Here is an 18,049-nt window from a genome sequence, read left to right as displayed (position 1 = left end):
GAATGTTATACTGCATGCTGTGATTTTAAAATAATAGATCATATAAAGAGAGAGAGGCAAATTAAAATACCCTAAGTGTGAGGTAGGTTAACTCGTCATTCCCAGAGCACTCATTGCCAATCATTGACTCCATAAAGTTTGCAACATCCATTATTTCCTGTGTCACAGTTTTCTTGTCCTCGTAGAAACTAAGGGAAGACAGAAATGAACCAAAAACCATTAGAAACACTTTACTTAGGTGTGTGTAGGGAATCCTTTTCTAAGTCAATTTGCACAAACATAGTAATCTGAATGATTAAATCTCCAAATAATGATTGTTTCAGAGTTTGTCTTAACATTTTTTTTCTGTACACGTATATGCACATATACTCACTTGGTAACAGCATGGCTTAAAGCATAAAAAGTAGCTCGACTTTGCTGATACTGGGCCATGTTAAGAATTTCCCGTATTATTTTGGTACATGGAAAAGGCAGGAGTCCAAGGCTGTATGTGACTGCGTCCGCCACCAGAGGATCAACATTTCCAGTTCTTATTATTTGAAGTATAGAACCCATGCAATCTGGGGTACCGCACTGAATCAGACCCTGAACTGTGATGGAACTGAAAGGGAAAGAGATTATTGACATTAGTCCAATGTTCTTGAGTATATGTCCATGTTGCATATTAGAAAGAAACGTGCAGCCAGTGTGTTAAAACTATATTTAAATGAAGATAGATATTTTCTACAATAGAAATGTTTTTACGTCTCTATGGAGTCATGAAATTCAGATTTGAAATTCAGATCACAAATCAGAACTTCATGAAATCTGGAGTGGTTCAGAGTCAGAGTTTTCCAGTCAGGTCCACTGTAGAGACCAGTCCAAAACCTGAAGTTCAAATCTAGATCCAAACTTCCATGAAGTCCAGAGGAGGGTTTGGAACTTGGGTTTTGGTTCAGGTGTATCCTTCTCCATCTCGTCAATATCTTTTATATCTATGTGTTCTGTGTCTGTATCCAGACTTGTATGCGTTCTAGTGCGAGTGATATATCCATATATCTCTGTGTGTCTCAAAATATATCACACGAATGGCCATTAAAAATCAGTTAAAATCGTATTTTTACAAATTATGCTAATATCATAACCAGCTATGAACTGTTATTTCTATTCATTGTTTGTATTATTGTAGCACTTAGGAGCCCAAATCGTGGCCCAGGAACTCATTGTGCTAGGCACTGTCCAAACATAGAACAACCAAGACATTCAGTCACATGTTTCTGTCTTGAACCATCTCACCCTCTGCACATCCACAAACCAATCACAATCCTCAAAGACAGCGTAACATGAGTTAAACGGAGGCTGCTTTTTTTCTGCATATGTGTAATGGAATAAAATGCAGCCAGGAGGGAAATGGTGGAGCAGTAGATTTGTGCCCCACTCCTGGACCTCCAAAAATTTGCTCTCCACAACTGTAGATTTGGTAGTGGTAGCACTTGGTGCCAGGGCTTGCAATCAGTGCATGTTAACACATCTATTCCCTGAATAGCCTGCCCAAGGTCTAATCCAGATTTATCTCATAGTAATAACCTATTCGTGGGGGAGCGGAGGGCGACTACTGACATCTGTGATAAAGGCTTATTATGCTGTTGTGCAGCATTTATTACATGACCATTTAAGGGAGAATTGGTACAAGTTCTGGATTTGATACCATATAATACTGAGCAGTGTGATTTACACTTAGGAGTCTCCTCCCCCCAAAATAGACTAGCATTTATATATATCAAAGTAACAGTTAATGAGCAAATGAAAAATATTACTATCTTGTGGAAGATAAGAATAAACCTGTTGAAGTAAATTATTACCACATTGGACTTGTGTGTTTATGGGATAACATTTAAATAGCTTTCTGTCTCTCCCTCAAACATACTCTTAGCAGTCTTTCTCAATGTCCAACTATTACAGCATTTAAGACATTACTTTAGGCTATGATTAAAACTGTTTACAGGAGAACATCACCTCTGCAATTAAATTTGATTCAACATTGCCAGGCTTTGTGTTTACACAATGCGAGAGCTACACTTTTTATACATTACCTTGAGGTCTCCATCATCTTCAGTACAAGAGACCTTAGAGTGTCATTGTGTAAGCCTCTAAGTCCAGTTACAAATTTGTAAAAAAGACTTGCTCTCTGCTGGTTCTGCTGGGAAGCTGACAACTTCTGCAGATCCTGGAGGACCTTCAGCACAGCATCTCCGTGCCGGAGGGATTTGGTATCAGCACTTTCCAAGGAAAGTTTTTTCTTTTCCAGTTTATCTAGCAAACAGGAAAAGCATTATTTCTTTCTGTAAGGACTGTGATCTACAAACCCCACACTGGGCAGCCAGGAGCCCAGAGCAGCTCAGCTAGCCCCACCCTGCCACACTTGCAAGACATGAACAGGCTGGAGGAGGAGTTAAAAGGGAGCAGAACAGCTCACTGGTGGCAGATCAGGGAAGACAATGGACCTGAAACTTGCAGCTTCTGAGGAAAGGGCTGAGGGAAGGCAGGACCTCTCCCAACAACAACTTCCTGAGGGAAGGGAAGACTGCTAGAGGGCTTTCCCTTCACCCTCTCCCCTGGTTCTTGTCATGCAGACAGAAAGCAGAAGACCAGAAGTCTGAAGTGTAGGCAATGCAGTGTTTATTGGGGTTAGTTCCAAGCAAGCACATTCATAGCTCTACACATTGGCAGAGTCTGTTTCCTGGTGTTCCATTCCCAGCTCCAACGCCACAGAGCCTTTACCCCACATCCACCTTCCAGCTCCGGGGCCGCAGAGCCTTTACCCCGCGTCCCCCTTCCAGGCTCCAACGCCGCAGAGCCTTTACCCCACGTCCCCCTTCCAGGCTCCGGCGCCGCAGAGCCTTTACCCCACGTTCCCCTTCCCAGCTCCGACGCCGCAGAGCCTTTACCCCACGTTCCCCTTCCCAGCTCCGACGCCGCAGAGCCTTTACCTCACGTCCCCCTTCCCGGCTCTGGCGCCGCAGAGCCTTTACCCCATGTCCCCCTTCCCAGCTCTGACGCCGCAGAGCCTTGCCTGTGTCCCTGTTCTCCATTCTCCTATTCCCCATTCCCACCTCCTCCTCCTTAGCAGGCCCAAATATACCTGCAGTGCACGCCCCTAGTCACACCCCTTAGAACTTATAGTCCTGTTCCATTTTTGAGGGTCATGAGTTGGGGTCTTTGTTCCACCCCTTTTGTACCCCATGGGTACAGACTACCCTGACTGGCAAGAGACTGGGGACTGACCTGGCGAGGGGGCCAAGTCACAGGAGGAGGCAGCTGCTACCCTGAGAGAGATAGAGAGCACTGCTGTGCAAAGCACGACCATGAGGAATTGCCCAGTGGTGAGCTGACCCCCTTCACACCTTCTTGTCACAGACTTCAAACTTTGAACCACAGTGGGATGGTAGGAAGTTGCCTAGGGAGGGCAGCCTTAAGGATTTCCTGGATGTCAGACCTTTGATAGCCCTCACAGGGCCCTGAGCTGGAGCCTGGTGGAGTGGGAGGTCCCAGGCTCCCCTACACCCCGCCCCACACCCTGCATATCTAAGGCCTAAACCCTGACCACTAGGCAACACTTCTCACAAGGGCAGACCATCACAGAGACATTTTAGTTTCTGATTCCTTGAAGCATCCTTCCTGTTTAAATAACAGGATCTTTATGAAGTTTTATATAGGTACTGATGTAGCTGAACAGTGCATTTGTTTCCCAATATCTAGAATTATTTCACATATAGATGAATACACACCATTGCTATTTCCTGAAGGTGATATGCTGCTTTTTTTATTGTAGGTGGTTAGGTATTTCTTAACAAAGCTAATCTAATTTGGTCAGTGGGCACTTTTTATGAGGAGTGCATGCCGAGATGGGAAGCCAGAAATGTGCCACGATGAAACGGAAACTTGGTTTAGTATTGCAGACGTACCTTCATCAAAGTTTCTGCTGTTGATTTTGGGGGTTTCAACAAGTTTCAGAGTCTGCGTGACTTGTGCCATCATACCATACTGATTTCTAGTAAATGACAGAAAAATGCAGTCCTTTAGTCGTGGCTAAATTAGTTGTGCTTCAGTTGTACTGAATCCATGGGCAGTAAATCAGGGCAGAATTTGACCTATTAGCATTCTTTATGACTACTTACAAAGGAAGGGTAATGATATATAACATGCCACCTACTTGTATGAGGAAGGCAGAAAGAGGTGATTTTCTCTGCAGTTTACTTCAGCCACATGCTTTCTCCTTAAATCTATAGTATACTGACAGGATTGACTGCTGCTGAGCAGGGTGGCTAGTGGACTGTTCTGTAAAACATAGTTTGAGGAACATTTAGCATATTTTGTTTTAGTGAAGCGAGCACATTTCTGAGGGCCATTTTTACTGAGCTGCAACATTAAAAGTGACAGCTAAACAACATTAAAAGTGATTAGCTAAACCGCAGCACCACATTGGGAGCGGTGCTGCGGTTTAGCTAATAATGAAATCACAGCCTTGTCTAAAGAAAAACTGTGCCAATATATCAGTCCATATCCTGCAGTCTCTTCACAGCCAACACTCCTGAAGATATGTTCTCCTAAGTATCAGTGAAGTTATTATGGTGTTTGCTTGAGAATGCATTGCAGGACTGAGCCCTTACAGCCAACAGAAAAGGACATGGCCAAATCAGTTTTTAATTTGTAATGAAAGAAGTTGCCTGGTGCAAGGGCTCAAGTATTTTTTTTCACATTCATAACGGATGCAGCAAACCAGAGGTGCCAGAGCTATGAACTGTCAAGCCTGGAGGTGCCCGGGCTCAGCCCTGGCAAGCTCTGGCACAAATTAAGCACTGGCCCTTATCATTATGAAGTAATTTGCAATGGTTAGAATAATTTAGACACTTTAAAACTGTGTATTTACTTCACAGTCCTCCTATGGACTCTGTAGTTACAAATAGTTTAAAGATTTCCATCAGCAACCAACATTAAAAGAATAAGCACAGGAGCATTTGGTACCGGGAACAAATCTTCCAGTGTGTGTGTTTGCTTTTTTTGTGCATGTTTGCACCCAGCCTACTTGCATGCACAAATACTCTGAGTGCCTCTGAGGATGGGGCTTGTCAAAGGATTTATCTTGGTGCATGCAGAAACTTCAGCTACTTTCATACAAGCTACTTTCATACACATGCTAATACATGCAATGGGCATATGCATGTTGGAAGATTTGGCCAATAAAGTTTAATGGGCTGTCTAGAAAACCTTGGGCCTGATCTCATAAGGTGCCTCATATATAAAATCAGTTATTCCAAAGCATTCGCCTAAAAAACAAACAAAAACAAACCAAGAAACAACACATCGCATTGCAGTATTTGTGAGAACAATGTGAAAGAAGTTGAGAGGATATGCTTTTCCCAAAGTTCAGATTTTTCCATTGTCTACCACTAATGGCAGGAAGCAAAGGCAGAGGGTCAGATTCTGAAGAACTAAAATAACTATAATGAAGCACTTTCTTAAATCACATTATGCCCTGATGTACTTACCAGTCCCTGTATGAGGGCAATTGGGCTGACATAGTCTCTGATGGGATTGAAGTTATCACAGGTTTTCAGGTTTCTATTAATTGAAATAACGGATGCTGTGTTCCCTTTCCTATCCTTGACTTCAACTTCACTGTTGCACTTCCCATATATGGTATCCTGGAGAGCAGGAAAAATTAACATCATTGTTCATTTTACCAAAAGAGTTCAAGTCTAGTCTGAAATCCCATTGTCTGAGTAAGAACCTCAGGACAGGGCCCACTTAGTGGGTTTTGCTGCATTTGTTAAAGAAGTAAATTAACTGTTCCTCAGCGTCCTACCATGGAGATTGTTTTTAGATTGTCTTCTGTTTCCATTGGCACCATAAGTGCTGAGATGATCCCTCTCTTGATGTTCAGAATGTTCATTGGTTCATCCTTCTCTGAATACAGCTGGACCTTCTTCCCATCCTGAGTGCTAAATTTCAGTTCATACCTGCCCCCCAAAAAAACAGTAGGTGTGAGACAAAAATAAAAACAAGCTAGCCAAGAGCTTACCATCTTAATTATTGCCAAATGCTCCATGTATATCTAGATGTAGAATTATTTATTATTATTCATTTGTATTAATGTGACTCCCCAAAACCCCAATCAAGATTGGGCTCCATTGTGCCAAGGACTGTACAAACAGACACATTTCAAATAATTTAAAACAGAATTTAAAATATTCCCTAATAAACCAGTTTCTGCATCTCTCCCTTCCCCTTTTTCATGAGAAATAGTGATCTTGGGTTCACTGCTTATTATTTTATATTGCTTTGTTCTTTCCCCCAATTCTGTATAGACTATCCCCAACCATGACTCTACTTAGTATTATTTCTCTTTGAATACTGAGTAGGAGACTACTGACCACTAATACCACCTCCATTCTGGTGTATATACTTAAAGAATAAGATGTTGTAAATTTTGAGGACATTCAGTGAAGAGCAACAAGAATGATTTGTGGTCTGGTAAACCTAATTTATAGTGACAGGATTAAGGAGCTGAGTCTATTGAGTTTATTGTAGAGAAGGCTAAAGGTAAAACTGATGGATCTGTAAGTATCTATACAGGAAGAAGATTTCTGACATTAGAGCACTCTTTAACGTATCAGAGGGGTAGCCGTGTTAGTCTGGATCTGTAAAAGTGGCAAAGAGTCCTGTGGCACCTTATAGACTAACAGACGTTTTGGAGCATTAGCTTTTGTGGGTGAATACTGTTATACCAATTATATTAGACCAGTAAAAACCAGCAGGATCTTTTTAAAGGGAACAAGACAAAGATACCACATTTATTATGATAACAATTTGATTTATGACTAATAACTAATATCTTAATTCTTATATACACACATTATACCTAATACCTATACACACACACACACACACACACACACACACACACACACACACATCCATCAGATGTTCTGCAGCTGCTGCATAGTTACCAGTCCTGAAGATAGCTTAAGTTCATAGCTTGATTTTGTAGCTTGGGTTCGTAGTTTGTGGTGGCTAACTGGCCAGGAAAGCCGGGCACAAGGACAAGCTGGATCTCTGTTGTGCAGGCACTGATGTCCTTCCATGTTGGCAGCAGAATGTTACCCAGAGTCTCTCATTTCACCCTTCTTTTTCATAGGCTTTTAGTTTGGATTCAAAGTCTATAGGTCTTGCTGTGTCACGCTGCCTCTGGGTTTGGACTGATTACCCATCAATTGCAGGCGTGACTTTCAGCCTTGAACCTGGCTTTGATCTTCCTTCTGTTGTTCTGTTGTCCCTTTCTTTTTCGGGCAGATGCTTCTTACTTCGTTTAGGACTGTTGTCTAGGTCTTCAGCTGCTGGTATTTGAACTTTATCTCATCAGGACAGGCTGGGACTGGAGGTTGATTCCGCCATCCATACATACCTCATTCACACATCTAAACTAAACTAATAAGATTACAGCAGGGTTTGCAAAAATGAAGGTTGGAGGAAGCTTTTACAAAATGGAGTGGGTGTTTTAAAATGGGGTTTGAATTACAATATGGAACAGAAGTTACAGCGTAGGCAAGTGTAGTGTGGATGGTGAATAGAAGTTACATTAATAAATTAAAAATTTCATTTATCAGTTCTGCATTGTTCCCCTTTTGACCCTTCAATCCAGGGGTATTGAATGGGTCACACTTTATGTAATTGTTTTAAGGCAGAACCAACATAACAGTTAGGGTTACTAATAGGACAATGAGAGGATGAAAAATTATATTTAGAACTGCTGACCAGGTGGGCTGCTTCTACAACACTTTGCCCCTTGAGTTATGACCATTACAGTAGTTCTTGACATTGTAGGGCAAGGTGATCTGTTGCAAACAAACCAAATAATTATAACTAGGTGAATATAACTAAACCTATTACAATTGACTAAACGCCAGATATAACCTACACATAAATGAAAGCAATTATAGTTATAATAATTGGGAATACAATAAAACCATTACAATTATTGGGTACATTGACAAATAAAATGAGGACCAAGTTTGATGCAGCAATAGCCATCAAACAATAAAAGTTACTGAAGTTAGGACCTTTTTAAGCACACACAGCAAATAAGATTTTGTAGGAGGACCACAGTTGTCATGCAAGGTTAAGCTGATTTGGACTTAAACTACCATTTTGTTGCTAAAATGTTGCAGAATTCCCTATTTTTAACAGCTGTTCTCAAGAAGTTTCTGGGGACCTGGAAGATGGGGCCCTACAATTATGGGCCAAGGTTTTACAAGTTATGAGGGCCCAAGAACTACCCGTTAGGACTTGGGGGAGTAGAACCAGAGTGCATAGAGGAAAGTGTGGAATTAACAATATAAGCAAATATAACTAACAATACAAATGTATCAGTAACAAACATTAACAACAAAATGACTATTAGATAACCTAACAAAAAATAAACCTGATGCACTGGGGACCAAAGTTTTTTGGACACAAGTGGTGATTGCTAAGTTGGATGGACTTGGGGGAAGTAGAGAGAGGAAAAGACATTTTCCTGTCTGGTGTAGTATTTCTTTTTTTTTCTGGACCCAATGCTAGCACAGGACACCACTAGAGACAGACATAGAACATGCAACACAGACTTTGTCGCGACACTATAACCATGGTATTTTATAACTCTTCAGCTGGTACCAGCTCTCCTGATGTTCTGGTTCAGAGCCTGAAAAACAGAAGCTTAGAAACAAATTAGCACAGTGCTCCCACATGGCAGACCCTGCTCAGTCTTTGCCACAGTGTGTTTGGTACTTGGGGCTGCACAAATGCTAATTAAGTGGTGCATTTCTTTGAGTCTAAATTTTTTTATTTAAAATCCCCAGCCACTTTGCCATGGCCTGGAGGTTTGAGGTAGAAGCAGGCACTATTGTTACTGTTGCAATGGCATTCTGGCCCTGAGAGGAGGAATCTACCCAAATATTCCCCTTTCCACTCTCCAGAGGGGTCCCAAAAATTTGACCCTTCTGAGGTCTCAAATGTTTCTTTTCTTTTTTTTTTTTTTTGATGTTACTGCTGCTGTAAGATGTGAGAATGCTGTTTTAACTCTCTGTACTCAACCTTAAGGGTATCTAACTAGGTTTGAGTACTACATACATTTTTATTTCTCTGCTTTTGCAGCAGAGGTTTATAAATCTTGGTGCAGTGTTTTATTTTTACATTTAGCCAATTGAAGGAATACCTCATTACAGGTTTTCCATAGAAGCCAAACTGCGGCTGCTTCCTTTTTTATTGGAGTTGAGGGTTTGTATACCTAGCCAATTTGTTGTTTTTAAGAATATCTTTAGACAGTGTTTTGGTTTTTTTTAAACATTTTCCCCAACAGCTGTGAGCAACGACCAACCACAACAAAACCAAATTGATAAATATCAAGCACTATAACCCCCAATTCCTAAAAGAGCAACTTACAACTCCTGAAAGAGCAATATTCCCTTTTTAACTCCTGGTAGAGCAACTTACAACTCCTGGAAGAGCAATTTTTCCTTTTTAACTCCTGAAAGAGCAAATTTCCCTTTTTAACTCCTGGTAGAGCAACTTACAACTCCTGAAAGGGCAATTTTACCTTTTTAACTCCTGAAGGATCAACTTAAACCTCTCTGGGCCAGAGGGAGAGACACTAAGGCCTCGTCCAGACTAGGGGAGGAAAATCAATCTTAGATACGCAACTTCAGCTACGTGAATAACGTAGCTGAAGTCGAATATCTAAGATCGAATTACTCACCCGTCCAGACGGCGCGGGATCGATGTCCGCGGCTCTCCGTGTCGATTCTGGAACTCCGTTCGGGGTGATGGAGCTCCGGAATCGATGTAAGCGTGCTCGGGGATCGATATATCGCGTCTAGACTAGACGCGATATATCGATCCCCGAGCAATCGATTTTAACCTGCCGATACGGCGGGGTAGTCTGGACGTGGGCTAAGCCTCCCTCTGTATCACTCGGCCTACTACCACCGAGGGTTCATACACCAACTATACAAACCCTTCCCAGGATCAGAGTGAGAAGCACTAAGTTCTCCTCTTTAGCTTAGTCTTCCTACGGCTGAGGGTGTACGCACCTCTTAATTATAACAAGATTTAAACCTAAACTCCTATTTCCTTCAGAGTTTGGTTAATTAACTGAACGTTTACAATCTGTTTCCTATAGTGCCAGGCTTGCTAAAGCGAGCGGTGTGCACACCTGTTTTATAATAACTGTGGATTCTATGCGTGCTCCCCCTTTCGCATTCTCCACCAATACTGTTATACCAATTATATTAGACCAGTAAAAACCAGCAGGATCTTTTTAAAGGGGACAAGACAAAGATACCACATTTATTATGATAACAATTTGATTTATGACTAATAACTAATATCTTAATTCTTATACACACACATTATACCTAATAACTATACACACACGCACACACGCACACACGCACGCACAGAGACATCCATCAGATATTCTGCAGCTGCTGCATAGTTACCAGTCCTGAAGATAGCTTAAGTTCATAGCTTGATTTTGTAGCTTGGGTTCGTAGCTTGTGGCGGCTAACTGGCCAGGAAAGCCAGGCACAAGGACAAGCTGGATCTCTGTTGGGCAGGCACTGATGTCCTTCCATGTTGGCAGCAGAATGTTACCCAGAGTCTCTCATTTCACCCTTCTTTTTTATAGGCTTTTAGTTTGGATTCAAAGTCTATAGGTCTTGCTGTGTCACGCTGCCTCTGGGTTTGGATTGATTACCCATCAACTGCAGGCGTGACTTTCAGCCTTGAACCTGGCTTTGATCTTCCTTCTGTTGTTCTGTTGTCCCTTTCTTTTTAGGGCAGATGCTTCTTACTTCGTTTAGGGCTGTTGTCTAGGTCTTCAGCCGCTGGTATTTGAACTTTATCTCATCAGGACAGGCTGGGGCTGGAGGTTGATTCCGTCATCCATACATACCTCATTCACACATCTAAACTAAACTAATAAGATTACAGCAGGGTTTGCAAAAATGAAGGTTGGAGGAAGCTTTTACAAAATGGAGTGGGTGTTTTAAAATGGGGTTTGAATTACAATATGGAACAGAAGTTACAGTGTAGCCAAGTGTAGTGTGAATGGTGAACAGAAGTTACATTAATAAATTAAAAACAATTTCATTTATCAGTTCTGCAATACCCACTTCGTCGGATGCATGTAGTGGCCACTACATGCATCCGACAAAGTGGGTATTCACCCACGAAAACTCATGCTCCAAAACATCTGTTAGTCTATAAAGTGCCACAGGACTCTTTGCTGTTCTTTAATGTAGTGTGCAGATGCATAACAAAATCCAATGACTGGTAGCTGAATTTAGACAAATTCAGATAGGAAATAAGATGTGATGTTTTCAAAGTAAGGGTAATTAACTATTGGAACAGACTACCAAGCAATGCAGTTGATTCTCCATCATTGGACAACCAAGCAATGGAAGCTGATTTCAATGGTGGACCAGAGGGGACAGACACAATAAATTACCAGTGTAGGAAGGAGCTAAGTTGTGAAGGGACATTAAAGATCAGTAGCAGAAGCCTGGGCTGTATGCTTAGGTGGGCTAATGTTACTTTGTGCTGTGTAAGCCAAGCAAAGTAGTCTGAAAGTGGCTGGACACGACCATTTGACAATTCCTCATGTTCAGGGGAACTTTCCTCTGGTAGAAAACTCAGAGTGGACTACACTAACTCCTACACCAGCACTCCCTACACTCCTGATATGAAGGAGAGAAGCAAGCAGGCTGTGACCATTCCAGTGTCAGAGGGCTTGTCTCCACTTACTGGTAGATCAGTGCTGCAGTGATCGATCCACCAGGGCTCAATTTAGCAGGTCTAGTGAAGAGCTAAATCGACCCCTGGTGGTTAGTTGCTAACGTAAGTCACATTGTGTAGCTTAGATTGACTTTCCCCCATAGTGTAGACCTGCCCAGAGTGTAGATGAGACAGGGAGCTTAGCTCTGCTACACCCGGGCTTTCAGTGTCACAGTTCAGGGCTGTCCCCATGAAGCCCTAAATTGTTCCACAGACAGGTGGCTCTGAATCAAGGAATTGCAACTAGCTCCCTTCAGCCTCCTGCTCTCTCAGCATCACAGTTCATTCCCAAGTCTGGGACAGCACTGCCATACACCACCGCTTCTAAAGGACAGGGCAGGTTGTGAAGTTATAGTCTATCCCGAATTAAATAAGGACAGATTTGTTAGCAAAGGCTCTAGTAAGTTTTTGCTCACTGGGCCATGGCTCTGGCAAAGTCATCTGAGTTCTTTGACTGTTTCAGGAGAGTCTTTCCCTCAGCGTCCACACCAGACATCTCTCGCAGGGTGCATTCGCTTGTCTTCAGGATGAAGCTACACAGTTGTGGGACCTCCAGCTCAACCTGAAAACATACACAGCACGTTTGCTCCTTTTCTTACTATCACTCCTGAAGAACTACGTGGTTCATATTTTTAAAGATACAGGAGATTTTTTAAAATTTATTTTTAAAGTAACACTGTATGCATGGCCAGCTCCAGCTTTTTTGCTGCCCCAAGTGGCAAAAAATAAATAAACAAAAAAACCACCCAACTGAGCTGCCGCCGAAGTGCTGCCGAAGTGGAAGACAAGGAGTGAAGGACCCGCCACTGAGTTGCTGCTGCAGACCTGGACATGCCGCCCCAAAAACCCACGGATTGCTGCCCCTTTCTGTTGGCCGCCCTAGGCACCTGCTTCCTTCGCTGGTGCCTGGAGCTGGCCCTGACTATGTTCACCATGCACTTGTATAGTAGTTTTTGTGTGAAGATCGAAGAGTGCTTTAAGTAATCTTACAATATCCAGGTTGAGTAGATGTCATATAGATTTGTAGAGTAGCTAGTATGTAGGGGTCCTGGTTTATGACTAGGGCCCCTAAGAGCTATGGAAATACTAATAATTAATAATATAGTCCTCATATTAATGATAGGTAAACTGAGAGACAGACACATTATGTGACTTTCCCATGATCACATGGTAAGTCAAAAGCAAAGCCTGGAACAAGTACCCAGGTCTCCTGCTCCATCCATTTTACCAAACTAGATCTGAACCAGTTCCTCACTTTCTGCTAGTAAAAAATTTTCAGTTAAAACTATTTTTCAACAGAATATTGGGCTTTCAGCTGAATGACTTTTTTGTTGAAAAAGTGTCAGCTTTCCATGGAAAACTTTGATTTTTCATTGAAAAAATGAATGCTTCAAACCCAAAATATTTCTGTCTCATGGGAACGGTAGTTTGGTTGGCTCACATCTCTATTCTCCTCTAAAGACTGGGTTCCCCAGCCAGGTTTTATCTCCTCAGATACATCATGGCCATTCAACTCCCATGATGCACTGCCTCTCCTCACCAATAGGGGAGAGTATTCCAAACAGGGAGTCCAACTTGTAGGAGAAAATGGGAGAATGAGGCACCTAAACTACAAACTCCTATAAGGCACTTCAGTGACATTCTGGAATAGAAATATTTTGGCTAAAATAGTTTGGATATTTAAGATTTAGATTTTTTTTTGCAAACAATTAAAAATTTGCCACAGGGTGGGAGGACCATTTATCCAACCTGCTCTTTCTCCAGTTCTGTTTACACAAGCTGAGGATACAGACCTTAGACTCTCAAATCTTTTTAAAAGAGAGACTGCATATTATCTCCTGAAAATATGCACAATGGACCAAGTCCTCTTGGCTCTATTCTGGTCCTACTGATATCAATAGAACTACTTACCTAAGGAAAGTGAGTGTGACATGGTCCAACGTTATTATAAAGTTCAGAATTATTATTAATCAAATAATATTAGAACTACAGCTGGTCAAAAAGTGGGAAATTTTTTGAAAAAAGTTTTTTGGCAGAAAATGTTGAAATTTGAAATGTTATGACCTGAGTATTTATAGGTATTCTTGCAGTAATGATAACAACATGTGATCTTACTCCCATTGACTTTAATTGGAGCAGAATCAGGTCACTAATTTATAAGATTTCTTACAAATGGAATGTGTCAAAAGTGAGTACATTTCAAGCAGAACAAGCATGAGGATGACTAATGAAAAACACTGAACATTTGCTCGACACCATACTGCATGCTAGATGCAAAGACCAGCAATATTCACTGTAAACAAGCAATCTGCAGTGTGGGTCTTGACATTGGCTTCAGAACTTGTGAAGAAATTTGAGCATTATACAGAGGAGTATTTAGTTGCTGGGCAGAACATTGTAATACCCAAAAGCCCAGTTACTCAGTTAATGAAGCAATATTGTGAAATGTGACATTTTGAGGAAGTTGGAAGGAGAATAGGATAGGTTATCAGGCTAATGGCCTGTGGAGCCTTTCACCCCTAAGATCCCAGATCCTGACCCAGGAAGATGATAACTGACAGTTTTCATCACTGGGTAAGTATTCAGTGTTCTGCATGAAATCAACTGATCAATTAGCAACCTCAGCTTAGGCTCTAGTGGATAAGCGTGGAGTGGCTTTATTGGCAGACTCAGAGGATAAGCCAAATACTGAATGAGCCATGCACTGAGTTACCAACTCTGCTATCTCTTCTCTAGAACTAGAAAAGCCTGGTCAGGTTCAAGCTGCATTGGCAGAGTGGCGTGAAGAAACTCTGCCAATCTTGCCACTGCCTTTTCTGTGGGAAAATAAAGGGCTTCAGACTTCAGGGCGGTCAAATGTGTGCACTTCACAAGCACTACATTCACTAAATAAAAAATGGAGGGGGAAGGGAGATGGAGGGCATAGGAAAATATGAGGGAGGAGTTTCTGTCATAAACAGATTGTTAAGGGTTAATGTCTCTTCTACCTGTAAAGGGTTACAAGCAGGGAACTGGACACCTGACCAGAAGACCAATCAGAAGACAAGATACTTTTAAATTTGGGTGGAGGGAAGCTTTTGTGTGGGTTCTTTGTCCGTTGTGTGTTCTTCTCTCGAAGGGTCTGAGAGAGACCAGACATTACTACAGGCTCTCTAAGTTTCTTTTCAAATAGTAACTAAAAACAGGCGGTTTAGGCTTTTTGATTGTTTTACTCTATTTGCAATTGTGGATCTGGCTGGTTAACTCTTATATGTGTAGTTGCTGGGAATATTTTGATTTGTAGTGGTACTGGGGGGAAAGTCTCTTTCTGGTGTCTGTAAGCTATAGGACCCTGTAATATTTACATCTTGAAGTTACAGAGATAATTCTTTACTTTTTCCTTTCTTTTATTAAAAGATTTCTTTTTAGAGAACCTGATTGATTTTTTTTTCTTGTTTCCCTTGTTTTATTCCAGGGGATTGGGATAACTCACCAGGACAGATGGGGGAGACGGGAGGGGGGAGAGATAGAATCTCTCTCTGTTTTACTTGAATCTGTTTGCCTCTTTGTGGAAGGGAAGGGAGATGTTTCTCTGAATGGTGATTTAAGAGGTTGGATCAGTATCTCTAAGGATAGCCCAGGGAGGGAAATTCTGGGAGGCGGAAAGGTGGGGGAATGGTTTATTTCTCCTTGTTTTAAGAACCCAAGGGATCTGGGTTCTTGGGGTCCCCAGGGAAGGTTGGGGAGGTCAGAGTGCCCCAAAACACTATATTTTTGGGAGGTAGCAGTGCTATCAGTTGTAAGCTGGTAATTAAGCTTAGAGAATTCAGGTGCTAGTATCTCATTTTCTGAACTCTAAGGTTCAGATCTGAGGGGGAATGCTATGACAGTTTCCCATTGTTAATCCCCATGTTGCCCATTATCTTTTTTTCTGATTGTAGTCAGTTCTTTCTTCCTCTTTGCTTACCTTGCAGCTAATTTTAGAGCCACTTCGTGAATCTGCTGTTCCTTTCACTCCACTTGCTATTTCTGCTTCATAGTTGTAAACGTATTTTCTGAGATGTTTAAATCTGGTTGCATCTTCTGCAATTAGAAAAACAAATACATTTTTCATGAATAGCACAGACAGATGCATATTTAGATCATCACAATACAGACCAAGATAGCATTGTGCAAACTGGAAATAATGCCAGAAATGAGGGAAATGTTAGCATATCCCTATGGCTGATTTCTTCTTTGGTTTTGTACATACATTTTTTTTAAGATAAATCTGCAGAAGGGATATGGTGAGTTGTCATTACTTGAAGCCCTTAAATCAAGATAGGATGTTGTTCCAAAACATATGCTATAGCTCAAACAGAAATTGTGGCCTTGATGCACAAGTCATTGGATCCTTTCTCCTGTATTATGCAATATGACAGCTTAGATGATCATAATGATCCCTTCTGGCTTTAAAGTCTATGCATCTCAGATTTTTTTCCCCATTAAAGCCAATAGTAAGTACAGTTGGGAACGTAGGCCCCATCAGAAGAAAATGTAAGGGATAAATGAAGCTATGCAAAGGAAAGAAAGTAAGAATAGTAAAAGGCCAATATGGCTCCATCAGGACCTCTTTAATGTCATGGAAATCAAAAAAGAAACTCTATAAAAAGTGGTATGTGGATGAATTGCTAAGGAGGAGTAAAAAAAATAACATAAGCATGTAGGGACAAAATCAGAAAGGCTAAGGCACAAAATAAGTTACACCTACCAAGGGACATAAAAGGCAATAAACAGAGATTCTTTAAATATATTAGGAGGAAGAGAAAGATGAGGGAAAGTGTAGGTCTTCCACTTAGTGAGGAAGGAGAGATAAAAGAAGATGACATCAAGAAGGCTGAGGTGTTTAATGCCTCTTTTGTTTCAGTAATCATTAAAAAGGGTAATGGTGATAAGACACTCACAGTTAATATTAACACAGGGGAATGAATGCAAGCCAAAATAGGGAAAGAACAGGTTAAAGAATATTTAGATAAATTGGATGTATCCAAATCAATATGGCTTGAGGAAATCTTGGAACTGTTATCAGTTATGTTTGAGAATTCATGGAGGATGGATGAGGTACCAGAGGATGGGAGAAGGGCTAACATAGTACCCACCTTTTTAACAAGATGAGCAAAAAGGACTTGGGGAATTATAGATTAGTGAGCCTAACTAATACATGGAAAGATACTTAATTATTTTTTTGAGCAATATAGTTATAAGCATACTGAAAATAATAGGGTTATAAGGAATAGCCAGCATGGATCTGTCAACAATAAATCGTACCAAACCAGCCTAACTTCCTTCCTTGACAGGGATACTGGTCTAGAGGATAGAGGAGAAGCAGTAGATGTCATATATCTTGATTTTAGTAAGGTTTTTGGTAAAGTCCCAGATAACATTCTCTTAAGCAAATGAGGGAAATGTGGTCTAGATGAAATTATTATAAGGTAGGTGCAGGGCCGGCGCTACCATTTAGGCGACCTAGGCAATGGCCTAGGGCGCCAGAATTTTTTTGGGGGTGCTATTTTGCCGAGGGGGGCGGCATGCGGGTCCGGTGGACCTACCGCAGTCATGCCGGTGGACGGTCCGCTGCTGGAAAGGCTCCGGTGGAGCTGCCGCAGTCATTTCGGCGGACGGTGCGCTGGTCTAAAGGCCCTGCGGCAGGTCCACCAGAGCCTTTAGACCAGCAGACCACCCGCCGGCATCACTGCGGCAGCTCCACCGGAGCCTTTCCAGTGGCGGACCGTCCGCCGGCATGACTGCAGTAGGTCCACCGGGGCTGCGGGGAGCAGCGAAATGGCTGTCCGCCTAGGGCGTCAGAAACCCTGGCGCCGCTCCTGGGTAGGTGCAAAACTAGTTGAAAGACCATACTTAAAGAGTAGTTATCAATGCTTCACTGTCAAACTGGGAGGTCAGTGGGTCCCACAGGGTTGATCCTATTCAATATTTTTAGGTTTGACAGAATCAATGTTTGTTATAATTTTGATAGCTAATATACATAATATTTTAAACATTTTAAAAAATATATTTAAATCTTCAGTTTTGCAAAATTATGGATTTTAAGCCTTTTTTTTAAAAAGAGATTTAAATTTTCACAGTTGTTACAGGAAATTAACGGAGGAAGTTTAGACAATAATTATTTAATGACCTTAGATATTGAGTTTTAAAAAGTTAAAGCTTTATAGCCACTAAAACA

The 18,049-nt window shown here is 41.5% G+C and overlaps 1 protein-coding gene across 1 annotated transcript in view; it reads right to left on the bottom strand.

Moving 5' to 3' along the window:
• APOB (apolipoprotein B) overlaps positions 1-18,049 on the bottom strand; it is a 61,360-nt gene that overhangs the window by 37,822 nt on the left and 5,489 nt on the right. Inside the window, exons 3-11 of the mRNA XM_030558431.1 lie at positions 15,797-15,912; positions 12,267-12,412; positions 5,846-5,999; positions 5,529-5,684; positions 4,193-4,317; positions 3,945-4,030; positions 2,073-2,292; positions 374-601; positions 71-188 (exon numbers count right to left, since the gene is read on the bottom strand). Of these exons, the coding sequence (XP_030414291.1) occupies positions 71-188; positions 374-601; positions 2,073-2,292; positions 3,945-4,030; positions 4,193-4,317; positions 5,529-5,684; positions 5,846-5,999; positions 12,267-12,412; positions 15,797-15,912 (1,349 nt within the window). The remainder of the gene's footprint in view (positions 1-70; positions 189-373; positions 602-2,072; positions 2,293-3,944; positions 4,031-4,192; positions 4,318-5,528; positions 5,685-5,845; positions 6,000-12,266; positions 12,413-15,796; positions 15,913-18,049) is intronic.

This window comes from Gopherus evgoodei, chromosome 3 (assembly GCF_007399415.2).
Source record: "Gopherus evgoodei ecotype Sinaloan lineage chromosome 3, rGopEvg1_v1.p, whole genome shotgun sequence".
NCBI classification, from domain to species: domain Eukaryota; kingdom Metazoa; phylum Chordata; order Testudines; family Testudinidae; genus Gopherus; species Gopherus evgoodei.
The sequence above is the reverse complement of the archived record's forward strand: the minus strand, read 5'-3'. Positions and strand labels throughout refer to the sequence as shown.